The sequence below is a fragment of the Oratosquilla oratoria genome, chromosome 3 (assembly GCF_046742065.1).
Source record: "Oratosquilla oratoria isolate Oo_2021 chromosome 3, ASM4674206v1, whole genome shotgun sequence".
Lineage (NCBI taxonomy): Eukaryota > Metazoa > Arthropoda > Malacostraca > Stomatopoda > Squillidae > Oratosquilla > Oratosquilla oratoria.
The window spans coordinates 11,726,992-11,742,835 of NC_134779.1; the positions used below are offsets into that span (position 1 = coordinate 11,726,992).

Consider the following 15,844-nt stretch of genomic DNA (forward strand, 5'->3'; position numbering starts at 1 on the left):
AGACATTATCACTTCATGCCACAAACGTCCCACTAGTAACTACAGTAGTAACGAGAAAAAAATACATATATGGGTGGGGGGGTAAAACTGCTTGCACGACTAGAGACCAAATAGCGTACTAACCTGTGATTAGTGATCGAATTGGCTATCACGTCCATTCCTTTACTCAGCATACCTTACCAGGACAAAAGAAAATGGTAAGGTATGTCACACTAGTAAAAAAATAATTGCGATCTATATGAAAATCAAAATGTAAAACAAAATTAAATTCACGTTGGCAAGAAAACAAGCGACATGGCGTCATGTTCTTTGAAGGCCATGATTGGAGGCCTCCTCATGACGTTTTGTCGTTAGCTATCTCTCGCTCTCCCTGAGGTGAAGGGACCAATTCTTATTCAGCTTTTGGTAATAACCACGGCAAACTGCATGATCGGTGAAGGGATTAACACTGGAAACGCTACTGTCGTTACTCGATTCTCATGGCGTCACCCTCCTCTCCTTCCACCCACCCTCCGGCTCCTTGTGTGAGCAGATAATGGTAGCTTCCGCGTCCCTGCAGCACAATCACGGGACTCTTCGGATGGACCCCTACGTCAGACTCAAGTTTGGACCCTATGTCCTCGAGACTGACACCCATTTTGGAGGAGGAACAGACCCAGAATGGAACGCAACGTTCATCGTGTAAGTGTCCTAATTTGTTTCCGTCGACCGCCCCCCCTCCCCTTTTTTAAATTTGCTCCCTGTGTCGAGTGGTTCTTTTTTGTCTGACACCAGTCTATTTTATTCATATCTGAACCACCATCTCGGCAGTGAGATGATTCAATGCCTTTTATATACAATATCCTCTTTGTAGTTATTGAGTCCGTATTCTCAAACCTCACTAAGGCACCAGGGAAGTTTTCTCGTAGATGTAGAGGCATTTGTCTTGTTAATTTGAAAACGGCCTAGTAAATGATTTATGAAACTCCTAAGTAGTTTGAAAAATGTATTTATCATAGCACATTAAGCATATATATATATATATATATATATATATATATATATATATATATATATGTATATACATATATATTATATATGTATACATATATCATCTTGGTGATGTGGGAATTTCCCTTCTTCAGGAACCGTTTGCCCAAAGGCGTCAAGAGCGTTGACGTCGAGGTCTTGGACAGTCGCGTGCTCAGGCCCGATGAGCGGGTGGCTTGGAGCAACGTTCCTCTTCCAGAACAGGTATTCAAGGTAGGTAGTGATAAATATAGAAAAAAAAAATCTTTAATAAAGACCTACGAACCCATACACACACACACACACACACACACAATGTGTGCAAACACTATTCAAGATTTTAAGAAAAAACTTGATGCTGAGAGATACAAAGATGGTTACCACGAGCATAGCTCCCTTCCCGTATAATACAACTAGGTAAATACAACTAGGTAAACACATACACACACACAAGTTCACATAAACTGTTTTATTATAACATTATTTAGTGAAATTTCCCAAACTACTCAACTCCAGAAGATGCTTAACCAACCACACTTCTTTCAGGGCGAGACCGTGGAAGATGCCCATCCTCTCAGTGGCCCTTCAGGTAGCGAAGGATTTGTCAACATACGCTTCGAATACTCGGTAATTTGACTTACATTTATTTATTTCATTTCGTAATCAGATCATTTCATCACTTTTCCTCACGTTATTGCTTGATCATTCTCTTTAGTTTCAAATAGTAATAATAATGATAATGATAATAATAATAATAATAATAATAATAATAATAATAATAATAATAATAATAATAATAATAATAATAATAATAATAATAATAATAATAATAATAATAATAATAATAATAAATCAATGTCCATGGCCAGACCTTCAAAATCTGTCAAAGGTTTTCAAAAAGATTTTCTTCATTTTCCTTTTTCTTGGAATCACACAATCTATTTTTTAAACCTCCATAATTCCATTAGATTATGAAAACTGGAACTAATCAGGCAGTCTTTATACATGCAATGTTTATGTGGCCTAATACTAAACATGACTTCCTAGGGTACCAAATGTCACATCAATACAACATACTGTTCTTTCTTTGACAGAAGGAAACATACACCCCCTCTCTGTTGAAAAATGCCACAGACGTCTTTGTCCAGTACCCTCAGGCGACATCCACATGCAGCAATAACAACAACACCAGAATACCGATTCCGCAGCCAGTGGGGTGCCAGTAACAGCCCTGGAATTGTAGCAGAAACGAAAGATGTGTTGTGTACGAACCAAACCCGGGACAGTTCTCACAGCATCTTTGTGTTCTGTCTCGTCCAAACTGCGCTGCCATTCTTGGCATCACTGTCTACAACGGTGGACTCCACTCCTAAGCTCATGAGCCGCCAGTACCTATCTGGTCGCTGGCATCACAGTGAACATACTCCAAAGTGTTTATTTCTTGACCAATGATAAGACGATGTGTGCGTGCCTGCCTGATCTGACTTGTCGATGCGAGACATTACGTCAAGTCGCTTGACAACAATTACGGCCGCCTTTGTTAGTGCAGCGACATGACGTCAAATCTCAGCGACAATGCATGATGCACTCTTCGTTCCAGAGGTGCGGATCCTAGGCACGCTAGCACTGATACTAAATAAGGCCTTCGGCCTACTGTGTACACTGTGGCCAGTGATACCTCATGCACCGAGTCACCTTAGTGTTTGCAATCTTGGGTCACACGACAGACGAGATATTGCAGAAAAACTGAAGGTGACTTCAAAAGTTCAGCTCACGGATTGGGAGTCCGTCGCTCATATACACAGTTTAATGTTGCTTTCATTTGTCTGCGTTATCATCCATAGTCACTTCATTACGTTCCCGTTTATCATTTTGTACTATGTACAAACATATACTTATTTTTATACTGTACCACTAGAGCGACTGTGATTTGATGGATTTTATCTATTTTATATCTCAGCTGTATATCGTCCAGAAATTTTTTTTTGCTCTCAATAATGCTACAGCTTTCATGAGCTTGTACGTTTGGATTCAGTCAAAGAGGGATGGATATATGCAGATTTTTTTATTAAAACTATGAATATGTACATTGTTTTACTCTGTTTCCTCCCTGCACAAAATTCAACCTCTACCGCCGGGGTGCGGAGGAGAGGGTAGGCCTTGACAGCTCCTGGCATACACCAAACAATTACAATGAACTGCGGGACGGACCCGTGTAAGAAGAGTTGAAATGAAAAGTAGGATTTGATGTACTCGTTGGAAAACAAAGTTGGCCTTAAAGTCAGTAACAGAGAGGATGGATTCTTGGAAAATCAGGTTACAATGTCAAAATATAACGTAACTGGCCGAGAAATGATGATAATCATAATCAATTGGGGGGAATACGGCTGGGAGCGCTTGCTTTGCTCACATGCCTCCACGGCCTCTTCAAGCAAGCAAGCCTCCATGCAGCCACTCTTCCCACTCCAAACAACTCTCGACAGGCTGGATCAACTTGACCCACCCATGTATTCTATGCGTGTCCCATTCACCTCCTCCATCGAGAGTTGTCTCTTCTGGAGACAACCGTGTGAGTGCAATCAACATCAAGGAAACATGCCACATGTCCATATAGATTATAGCCGGACCTGACGTTCACGAATTATAACAAACCTAGACTGAGTCTCACGGAACAGTCTCTAGTTTTATACAAAGTATCAAAGCGTGGTCCCATGTTGTTGTTGTTGTTGTTGTTTTGGGGGGATTCTCTTCAAGTCAGCATTCAGTGTCCATGTATCACAGCCGTACAAGAAGGACAGGGAGCACAATCGATTTGCACGAATATCGGCAACGCCAATCCACCATGGCTAATGCCGACACAAACTTAGGCTAGAAGGTGTTTAGCTGCAACTGAAGTTCTTAGCTCAGCCGTGATACTTGATGTGCTAGGGCATGTGACACTCACTGATGAGCGTTGGGGACCAAACCAGGGTTCACGTCGTCCTGAGGCAAACGCACATCTTAGCGCGCCTTGCCGAGTGATCTTCCCTAGTTCTAGGCTATGTATATATCACCACCTCTAACGCATCCTGGTGTACACTGTTACACGCTGGAAGGGAAATCAACTCGCATCTCGTAGGAAATATACGGTACATATAGTTTGGACGAACAAAATCACGTCTACATGCACACAAGTGGTACACAGTGATAGAGAGCAGACGTATTTTCGTGACCTCCTGCCTCTGGTGTGATGACGCGCTATGTAGCAACCTAGGCCGCCCTGAGCTCGCCCCACTAATCTCAAGGCAGACTTGACTCATTGGGCAGTGAGAAAATGTGGAGTCCGCCAATCTACCGGCACCGATCCAGTGAATTCTACAATCCACCCAGTTAAGTGATACAACGCTTGAGGAAAAAAAAAAATCTTGCGTAATTGTAGTCGACAAGGTGTCAGACATATTGTACGTACAGTGCTAGTGATCACGAGCAAAAAATAAATTAATAAATAAATAAATTAATAAATAAACAAATAAAGAATAAAAAATACTGACCCAAGATCTCGTAACTTGTGTGAAGTGTCACGTGTTTGGTACAACTTTCCTTCACTCCTCCCGTCAAACGTTACCTCATTGACAAACAAGAGGGAGGAAGTGACTGAGGCAGTCCCTACTACAGGTTGCGACTAAATGTCTATATCATAGGCGTGTCAAATTGTCCCCGAAGTGTGGAATATTGAAAACGTGTTATTTCACCATATTAGGGCAAACTGCAGGAGTAGCGTTGTTTTGTCGTGCTGACCTGAGTCCATCTTATCTTAGTGTTGACATTCCTGTGGGTTTAAAAACTTTGTGGGCAAAATTACCCTCCCGCCTCCACCCTCGCCACACCGCATCTGTGATCCTGTGCGTCGTCTTTCACCATCCACGCGCTCCTACCGCCCATTTCCTCATCAATCACATCAGTGAGACTGCCGACGCCCGACAAGTGAGATTCCTTGCTGCAAAGCCGGTTGTACGCGGGGTTTTTAATCGCCTGGACATCACCGAAATTATACAACAGCTTAATCTGACTTGAGTAGTGAACTTCCTTACTCACTCACAAACAATCTTCCACCTTATCATCCCTAATATAGCCCAAATGTACTGTATTCCCCTCCCCGACCTCCCCCCCCCCCATTTCAGCCACAGTACACACATCACCATCCTGTGGACACCGGCACCTAGCACCTCTATATCTACGGAAAGGGTCACCCCATGCCACCGACCTATGCCTGACTCTACCTTAAGGGGTTTAGGGAGATGGATTTATAATTCAATACCTGTGGAGGGAAGTTTTTGACGTCGAGAATGTGGAAACTAAGTACAGGAACAAAATCACAACCACAGTTGCTGCCTTCCACCACTTTTTTCCTATCGAGGACTTCTCTGTGGAGTCACCAGACACCCCATGGATGACACCATGCCTCGAGCGACTCATCAAACAACGCAACATTTTTTTTATACCGACCGTACCCTATTCAGGTCCGTGGGGTACAGGATCATCAGGGAAATTAAGGCAGCAAAGTCATCGTACTACTCTGAAATATCACCTCACCTCAAACGGCAAAACAGCAGTAGGTGGTTCAGCAGTGTTTTACAAATGCAAACATCTGCCCTTCCTTGCATTTCCCACTTCTCAATTGACCAATCAGCTCAAGAGTTGAATACTCACTTTGCCCCTGTCTGAGCCTGCCTCCTCTCGATCCTTCTCTCCTACTATTACCAAGACGCGTGTGGTCCGCATTAAATAGAACAAAATCCAGAGTCGCCAGAATTGGCGACAATCTGGTTTAATGGGGCCTCAAGACCGACCCATCTTGCGAGTACTGAGAAGACGTAAAGAACATGGATCATGTCCTAAGCTCATGTTCACACTCACCTGATATAGTGAACACTGACCTAGTCAATATTAACCAAAGAACACTTGAATGGTTGTCCGTCTGGCGCGATAAGATATGATCTACCTGCTTCACCCCCCCCCCTCTGTAAATGGCGGACTTCACTACAAAATTAAGGAAACTGAAGCTCAACACATCAGCTACACATTGAGACCTACCAACAAAAGTTTATAAGGAATTTACTTCAGAACTCGCCCTCCTACTTTCCTCTATGATTAATGCCCCATTATCTCAAAATTCTTGCCCTAGTGACTGGAAAGTTTGTTACGTAACACCCATCCTCATAGTTCATAGCCCGTATTCACTGAGTGACCTCAGAACAATCGCCATCATTCCCATCCCAAACCTTATCTACGAGGGTTTTGTTTTTGACTTGGAATATGACAATAAATAAGTAAATAAATAAATAAATTAATAAATAAATAAATGAATGAATAGCTAGATGAATAAATAACTGAATAGATAAATATATAATAAACACACAACAATTTGGCAACATGAAGTCCTCCACTACCCATTGCCTTGTGATTTTTTTTCTTCTATTTTTTCCACAGCCACCTACACTTGTACATAAGCATAACGCCTCCCTGGCTACCACTTTTATAGGTTTTAGACAAGCATTTGATCGTGTTGACCACGCTGTTGTCATTTTCGAGGCCATACGACTAGGGCTCCATTCACACCTGACGGCATGGCTGACCGACTTCCTCGTCGGGAAACAGCAGGCCATTAGGTATCGGGGGTCGATACCCTACCTTCTTCCTCTAACCTGTGGGGTTCCCCAGGGCATTAAGCTTGGACCACTGTGCTTCCTCTTTCTTATCAACGATGCCCTCATGGACACTCCACCAGGGAGCCTGACTACTCACCACTAGAGTCCACCCTGGGCAATTTTAAACGTGGACCGAGGACAACAAAGTGACTATTAACCACAATAAGACCGTGGTGACAAACTTATGTATGTCACCACAGGCAATGGCTCGTCCCTAACTGTCAGGTGCCCATCCCCTTCAAGTGGTCCAGTCCACTAGGTTGCTCGGTGTAATGGTGGATGACTGTCGTCGCCCTTGTAGCCTTCACTTATGAATATGGCGACTATCTTCCTCCATTTATAATCTTCTATCTAGGCGAATCAAATATCTCTCTTTTCTTTTATATATTTCTTCTATTAATTCTTATAAATCGCACTCTCCGAAGCTCTTTCAAGATATCCCCCGAGAGCATGTATACAAGATCCTACGTGAGCTTTGCAGTGACGTGGTGATTTCCTTTATATTTTAGATCCTCCCCAAAGGGGATGATCTTACATTTGTGAACCAATTGAATTTTCTTCTCCACCTTTTCACCAATCAGATTCTTTGTTTCAAATCTTTACGGCAATATTGTTTACTTAGAATAAAGAGTCCCAGCATAATTCTCACTTAGGTTACAAAAGAACGTCATATCAGCAATAAGTTATATATTCGAGTTCCCGGGCTGTTATCCAATATTTTATCACCTACACAAATCAAAAAAAGCGGACTCAGGCAGCTCGCTCAGGCTATTATTTACAAACAATCTACCTATAAAATACAACAACTCGTCGTCTACTTTTCTTTCTATCCTCTTTTCTACCAGCCTCGTACAGGGCTCGGAAGCTACCACTTGGTCATCCTGATCAACCCTTTTCTATCAGCCTCTTACAGGGCTCCGGCATACTACAGTTCTCATGCTGGCAAGTGTTGGATTCTCTCTAATCTTTTCATCCTTCTGATTACAATCAATGATGTTAAGGCAGCAATAACTAAAATGGAGAAAAGAATAATTATGAAAAGAAATATACCATAGTTATTATAAGAGTTGTTTATGTTTGACCTCAATGGATATACTTTTCTTATTTTCAAATGTGGTAATTTTTCTGGGAATGTAATGTTGATATTTGTGAGATATGTTTTATCGGTTATATGCACTGTATTGAGGGTGTTAGCAATAGTGGACAGTGCCCCTGCATGTATTTCATACCTGTCAGAAACTGAGATTGGACCTTCAACTAATTTTAATTTAGGATCTAATTCAGGAGAGCTAATGGATACTCTGGTTTTCATTTGGAAAAAATGGGAAATATGAACTTCCTGTGTTACTATGAGTAACCTGGTATATAATTATGTTTTGTAGTGACAGTTCTGCATTACAGACATATTCTTAACTAGTGAAGCTTCACAAGAATTTTTCAATGCTTCACAGAACACGAAAAGAAAAGCATGACACAAATATAGTTTCTTGTTTGTGATCTTACAATTCTTAAGATAATCATTAGAGATTGTACACTCTTTTAAAATCTAAAAATATACTTATAGATTTATATACCATCAGGAGGTTGACTTCATAAATGATGAAGGCTCCAGGTCCCACAGGATTCCAATTCTAGGCATATACCATAGATATTAATATGATAATTCCACTCTTATCTGCAAGAAATTGTGGTATTAATATTAAGCTCATACATAATATGATAAATATATTCCTGATATTCTTCAGAACACAATTTTTTTCCAATAGAATGTGTAGAATGTTTTTTTTTCTTATCAAAAAGAATCATTGTCTCAGTCATCGTTGTCACAATTGTCACCATTATTAAGTTCTATCATAGTCCTTTTTAAGTCACTTACATATCTAACTGACACTTCCCTAGTTTCTAAGTGCAAGATCTTGCATTCATTTCCAACCACAAAATAAATTATTCTATACAGACCGGAGTATCTGGGTGAAATTTTACTATATAATGTGTACATTTTGGCCATGACCAACTGACCTGAAAACAACACATCAACAACACAGTGAGGACAGCCTCATATAAACTGTACATGTTGCACTTACTCAGGTGACTAGGGACGCAAGCGGAAGTACGTAGAGTCCCCAGTGTGGTCTCCCTCACTCACCCTCACACAAAAGTAACAACTAGATAGAACACAGATGAGGAAGTGGAAAATCATCCTGGGACCTGCCTACGATGGCTATAGTAACGCCCTAACAATCCTAGATCTCCCAAGGCTGTCTGAGAGGTATCGGGAGGCAATGAGGAAGTTTGGGGAAAATCTACGCACTCACCCTTGTCACCGACATTTCCACCAGACGTTCCCCTACCACGTCACTTTACTAAGCACAACAACAAACTTGTGCCCACCAGAACGCCGAGGATGACCACTATAAGAACAGTGCCATTCCACCCATAGTGAACATTATCAACTCAATTTAGTTTAGTCCTACAATTAACTCAAATTCTACATTGTCATTGTATCACTGTACTTGTTATCAATCACTTCGATATCCAGCATGCACACGTTCGCACACACGCATATAGAGCCAGAAGTACTCCAACGTCTTCAGACCAACTATCCAGGGGTCATTTATTGTTTTCCTCCTGACCTCAAGCAAGGGACATTCTATTGTTCCTAGGTACTCGAAGACCAAGCCTCTAGGCAACATCTGCTCGAACAATAGAAGTTAGCCAGTGTTTCGGGGAAACGCCCTGAAGCCTGCGTCGGACAAAGAGACCGCGCTACTCGACTACAATGAAGAAGGGCGACTGTCCGGCGCCGTCATCGTTGCCTCAAACCCGACTCGACGAACCCTTTCTGTTGATGTACCGATCAGCATATGGCACCACTTTGAATTGTACATTTGTATATAAAATCTGGTAACCCCCCGAGGTTATTTGGGAGGTTGTATTGTATGTGGAAGCCAGGAAAAATACTGGAATCAATAAAGAAAAGGCACCACTCAGCCTTTGCTTCTCCAACATGTAGATAGAATTACACATCTACATACTACTGCTAACTCAATAAACCGATCATTATTATTATTGTAATATTATCACTATTATTATTATTATTATTATTATTATTATTATTATTATTATTATTATTATTATTATTATTATTATTATTATTATTATTATTATTATTATTATTATTATTATAGTTATTACTATTACTATTATCATTTTTATTGTTATTATTATCATTACTATTATCATTTTTAGTTATTATTATCATTATTAGTATCATTATCATTATTATTATCATTATCATTATTATCATTATTATCATTATTATCATTATCATCATTATTATTATCATCATTATTATAATCATTATTATTATCATCATTACTATCATCATTATTATTATCATCATCATCATTTTCATTATTATTATTATCATTATTATTATCATTATTATTATCATCATCATTATCATCATCATCATTATCATTATTATCATCATCATTATTATCATCATCATTATTATCATCATCATTATTATCATCATCATTATTATCATCATCATTATTATCATCATCATTATTATCATCATCATTATTATCATCATCATTATTATCATCATCATTATTATCATCATCATTATTATCATCATCATTATCATCATCATTATTATCATCATCATTATTATCATCATCATTATTATCATCATCATTATTATCATCATCATTATTATCATCATCATTATTATCATCATCATTATTATCATCATCATTATTATCATCATCATTATTATCATCATCATTATTATCATCATCATTATTATCATCATCATTATTATCATCATCATTATTATCATCATCATTATTATCATCATCATTATTATCATCATCATTATTATCATCATCATTATTATCATCATCATTATTATCATCATCATTATTATCATCATCATTATTATCATCATCATTATTATCATCATCATTATTATCATCATCATTATTATCATCATCATTATTATCATCATCATTATTATCATCATCATTATTATCATCATCATTATTATCATCATTATTATCATCAGCATTATTATCATCATCGTCGTTATTGTTATCGTTATCGTTATTATTATTATTATTATCATTATTATTATTATCATTATTATTATTATCATTATCATTATTATTATTATTATTACTATTATTATTATTATTATTATTATTATTATTATTATTATTAAGTTTTTACTTCTAAATTTCACTTATACTACAGCTTCTCATTTCAGTTTAGATCCCACTAAAAACTTTTTCGTGTTTCTGCCTTTCTCTACAACTTTCTCCGACCATTTTCCCCGCATTTGTTGGTTGATTTAAACGCAAGACTCAACGTCACATGTGACGTCTGTCACATGCCTCCTAAGCCGCGACACAAATCCTAATGCTCAGTGGCAACAGCCCTCCTTTATACACAACTAGCATTTTATTTTCCTATAGACTTCTCCCACAAAAACCAATCCCGATAAAGTGGGTGGTCTGTCCTAGGTAGTCCATAGTCCATCCTGATGTTCTCCAACAGCCGTTCATTCTTCCTCAACTCTATCACATCACACGCAGCCCCACTCCCAGCCCTCTCTGACCACCTGCCCCTGATCTTTCGTATATCCACCTCTCTTATTCTTATCCCTACCGAGCGCCCCGTTTGCGGTACAGTCAGGCCAGTTGGGATGGGATACGTAATACTCTCAAGACAGACATCGATATGCACAATGCTCCACGCACAGCATTAGTAGAAAAAGGGATGGTCCCTACTCTCAAAAATTGTCAAAAATACTGAGAATAAAATAGGCACATTCCAAGAACTATGCGGACAGACTCCAGATTATCCGACAGAACACACATCCGAACTTCCTCCACGCGTCTAAGAGGCCCGTGACGATACCATACAAGACGGCCACTGGCTACAGAAGTCTGAAGGCTTCCCTTTGCATCGATTCAATTCGTGAGGAGGGACAGACAACTAATGGCTTTGCTCTCCGGCACTTGTGCGACTGACTTTTCCAAGTTTTGGAGAAACACCAGACAGCAGTTGGAAGAGAGCACACAGACAACCTCCACCCCTGGTAAACCCTCTCTGTCCACACTTCCCAGCACCAAACTAAACTACTGGCATACGTGGACCCAGATCTTTAAGCCCATACTGCGCAAAGGCCTTGACACCTTGCAGCAGGAGTGTAGTGGCAATTTTATAGATGCCGGAGCTCTGATAGGCATGAAAAATTCCTTTCCTGTCCTGTATCTATGTATGTCACACGATTAACTATTTCATGTTTACAGTCACTGATTCTCATTATATTTATCAAAGAAATAGAGAAAAACAACAATCATGTGTTTATGAGTTTAAAAGATAAACTACTTAATCTGTACTTGCCAAATACCACCAGTGAGAAGTTTCACAATAGTTTCCATAAAGGATCAGGTGTGAAAGGATTTCGTGGGTCAGAAGTAACTCGTGTCCTGGTGTCTGTGGTATAGTGCTATGAGGGGCCCTGGTGTTTGACACGAGCAGGGCACCATAGGGTTACAAGGACTAAAGGGCTCTTTGTCACGGAACCTAAGGCCCTCATTGATTGAATATGTAGGACGTGGTATCGCCTTCCTTCTACGCAAGGAGTACGACGTTGCCCCCACGTCTGTCTTACAGAAATCATCTGACGCTCTCTCACTCCTGTACGCTTAACGTCACAATAAAGATTCCAAACGTCCCCCCGCGTTTCTGTTGCACACATAACATGGCGCAGTGAGTAGGATGCTTGTAATTGCTTGCAATTGCTTGCAACGTGCAACAAATATGGGACGATACGCGAATCAGTGGCGCGTACATGAACGGAGTACCGACGGAACTAGACCAACAGGCGACAGTGAACACGCTGGACCGTGAGTGCAGTGCCGATTACAGTGAGCATGCACGGGACCGTGCAAAATCGTGTGATAGTGGCGTGCCTTCGTGCACGTAGTGGTGCGAACAAAGAGGCCTTCATCCCGCTACTTCGCCCTACCAGCCGTAAACGTCACGCTGCACGGAGCTCAGGCCACTTACGAAGGCCGCACGAGCAAGGAGGCCTTTGTCCCGCTTCGCCGCGTTCGCCGCAAGTGCCACCCGCGTAGAGCACAGCTGACTCGCACGGGCCTGTATCACCGCCTCTGCTCCGTCGTGGCAATTACGTGACCGCAGGAGGTGGCGACACCACTAACGCCCACAGGATGTATTGATGGTGACCGTCTCGGACGCCCAGTAGGACCTGCACGCATGCGCCGTGTCGCCATGTAAAGAGTTCCCCTCCAGACGCATGATCCCCCGCCCCTTCTCCCGGGAAGGCTGGCACCTGCCGTCCTAGTGCCTTCCGGCCCGTCGTCCTCCACTACCTGTCAGCGCCCGCGACGCGCTGCCTTACTCAGGTACGTACATCACGGGGATAGGCCCTCCAGCACATAGGCATGTCGGAGATATCAAGAGCTCTACGGCCACCACTCTCGGCGCAGACGACGCGGCCGACATATCTCACGTGTCCCCCCACCCCCCTCACGCAACGGGACGCTTCCGGCCGACCACCCTCCGCCACCTGTCGGCGCCCGCGCCGTACTACCTGACACAGGTGCAGACGTCACAGGGATAGGCACTCGGCACTTAGGCACGTTGGAGATATCTGGAGCCAGCCTACAGGCGTCGCTTTTGGCGCCTACGACGCGGCCGACATATCTCACCTGCCCCTCCGACACGGAACGTTTCCGGACCACCTTGACGTCGGAGACAAGGACCGCAACGCTGTCATACAAATTCACGGGGAGGTCCGAACGCCCCTCCTCTCCTTCGCCTTGGCCATGTCCCACTCGACGTCCCGGAGCCTGTCCTGGCGATGACATACGCGAACAGGTGCGCCGAGCTAACATCGCCCATTGACAGCTCACCGATCGCCAATCGCGACTACTTCCTACAGGAATATAGTGACGTGCTGGTCTTCAAGGACGACCCCAGCACCGTCCGCCTAGGAAAGACGATGGCTCTCTCCACTCCCCTCGTGAGAACCCACCTGCAAGCCGACGCGACGTTCCTCGCCGCCGGCACACGCAGGCCGATACCGTTCGCATTTCAGGTTCAAGCGAAGGAAGACCTTGACTCAATGGTGCAGCAAGGTATCGTCACGCCTGTCGTAAGGCGAGCCCCGCCGCCGCCGCCCGTGCTGGCGCCCTTCGAGCACCGGGCCGCCCTCTCCGCTCGGCGGAGGACCTGCCGTCCTCGTGCGCGGACCCCCTTCGATTCCGCCCCCGACGCAGTGTGCACGTAGGGCTGAAATACCGGGCACTTCGCGAGCTTCGTCGCCGCCGCCCGTGCTGGCGCCCTTCGAGCACCGGGCCGCCCTCTCCGCTCGGCGGAGGACCTGTCGTCCTTGTGCGCGGATCCCCATTGATTCTGACCCCAACGCGGTGTGCATGCAAGACCGAAATACCGGACACTTCCGCCTCGTCAAGTGTGACCGGGGGTTTCCGACGGACGCCGAAACCCAACAAGCCAATACCACTGGAGGCGCTAGCTGCCACCCGGGCCGCATCCAAATGCAAGCCATGCCCGTTTGGATGGTCTCACTTCTCGTGGATGACGGACCATCGTCCGCTCATCCCCCTCTTCACGCCAGGAGCACTGTCATCGGCAATACCGGCGCTTCGCGGTGAACACCCGTCGCCTGCCACCGACGCCGACAGGACGCTCTGGAGACTACGGGCCGCAGCACGGATAAGCCCCGCCTACGGTCACCCACTGACCTGCGTGACTTCCGGGCTCCCGTCCGAACGCTGCGCCCTACCCATCTCCATCTCTCCGCATTGGAAGCTCCAAAACGCCCTTTCCGCCGACAACCAGCCTTGCCGCCCCGCCATCTTCGGGAGCGACCACCGGCCTCCGGAGACGCCGCCCGGTTGCGTCCCATCCTTTGGCGGAGGACCTGCCATCCTCATGCGCGGATACCCCCAATTTCGCCTCCGCCGCCGTGGGGAGGTGTGGTATAGTGCTATGAGAGGCCCTGGCGTTCGACACGAGCAGGGCACCATAGTGTTACAAGGACTAAAGGACTCTTTGTCACGGGCACAAGGTCCTCATTGATTGAATATGTAGGACGTGGCACCGTCTTTCTTCTACGCAGGGAGTACGACGTTGCCCCCAAGTCAGTCTATACTTGTCTGTCTTCAGAGAGCATCCGACGCTCTCTCACTCCTGTACGTCACAATATAGATTCCAAACACCCCCACCCCACCCCGCGTTTCTGTTGCACACAACAGTGTCATTTGCCAATCTGTGGTGTCGAAGACATGATATAGCACACGGCTCAGGATTCCGCTCCACTACAAGAGGTTAATGTGACTGAATCCCCTCTCACATTTAGTAATGGGTGTAAACCTTGGGGGACGTGGCGTCCATGGTCCTCCATATAGTCTCTAAAGGCACGTATTACAGAGTAGAAAGAAAACTTAGACCTCATACACAGAGATGACATTTCAGGTTCTCCATAATTAGGTCGTATTTCATCTGGCCAGTAACCTCATTCAAGGACACACATTTCACTTAACAATGATTTATACATACTAAGGTTCAGAAGTTTCAGAACCTTTCAATGATGTCGTGAACACATGGTGCTGCAAATTGTTCACAAGACTAGTAATAAACTGCCGGTAATTAATGGAGACAATTTTGTTGTTGCTTGTTATGATAATTCCTACAAACTCCTCCTTCTTTATTGCCTCTTGTGTTTCTGAAGTTCTAGTGCCAGGTTTCTCTTTTAGTCCATACACTGACCTTATGCTCCTTTGGATCAGTTTGTCTGCTTACGCAAGCGAAGTAGTGCGTTTCTGTAGACACTCAGACAGTAAACCAAGTTCAAGCAGTGTCATACATTAGAGCTAAATCCAATAGAAACTGTTCTGAAGTTAGCTTTTTCAATAGACCTTCATAGGTTTTTCTATCACTTCCAGATCTTGTTTCATCTTTCATTGCTTTTTCAAAATGAACACAAAGTGCTTCATAATTTTGCCACACTGCTGAAACTGTTCGAAATGAGCTGGCCACCCACCTGGTGCCCAGAGCACGACCTATTTTACAAATCTGTTGCTCAA

General features: G+C 43.3%; 1 protein-coding gene and 1 long non-coding RNA gene across 3 annotated transcripts in view; one reads left to right on the top strand and one right to left on the bottom strand.

Moving 5' to 3' along the window:
* The window catches only part of LOC143020316 (toll-interacting protein B-like), a 5,896-nt gene extending 2,803 nt beyond the window's left edge, over positions 1-3,093 (top strand). Inside the window, exons 3-6 of one of the 2 annotated variants that reach the window (XM_076176626.1) lie at positions 533-681; positions 1,125-1,242; positions 1,555-1,635; positions 2,103-3,093. In XM_076176626.1, coding sequence (XP_076032741.1) covers positions 533-681; positions 1,125-1,242; positions 1,555-1,635; positions 2,103-2,234 — 480 coding nt within the window. In that variant the 3' untranslated portion in view covers positions 2,235-3,093. The remainder of the gene's footprint in view (positions 1-532; positions 682-1,124; positions 1,243-1,554; positions 1,636-2,102) is intronic. The other variant, XM_076176633.1, reaches the window with a different exon arrangement.
* LOC143020325 (uncharacterized) lies at positions 2,514-9,644 on the bottom strand. The gene is made up of 2 exons (XR_012965890.1): positions 8,270-9,644; positions 2,514-7,706 (listed from the first exon to the last, which is right to left on the bottom strand). It is a non-coding gene; the product is annotated as an uncharacterized LOC143020325 (long non-coding RNA).
* Between the last annotated feature and the right edge of the window lie 6,200 nt (positions 9,645-15,844).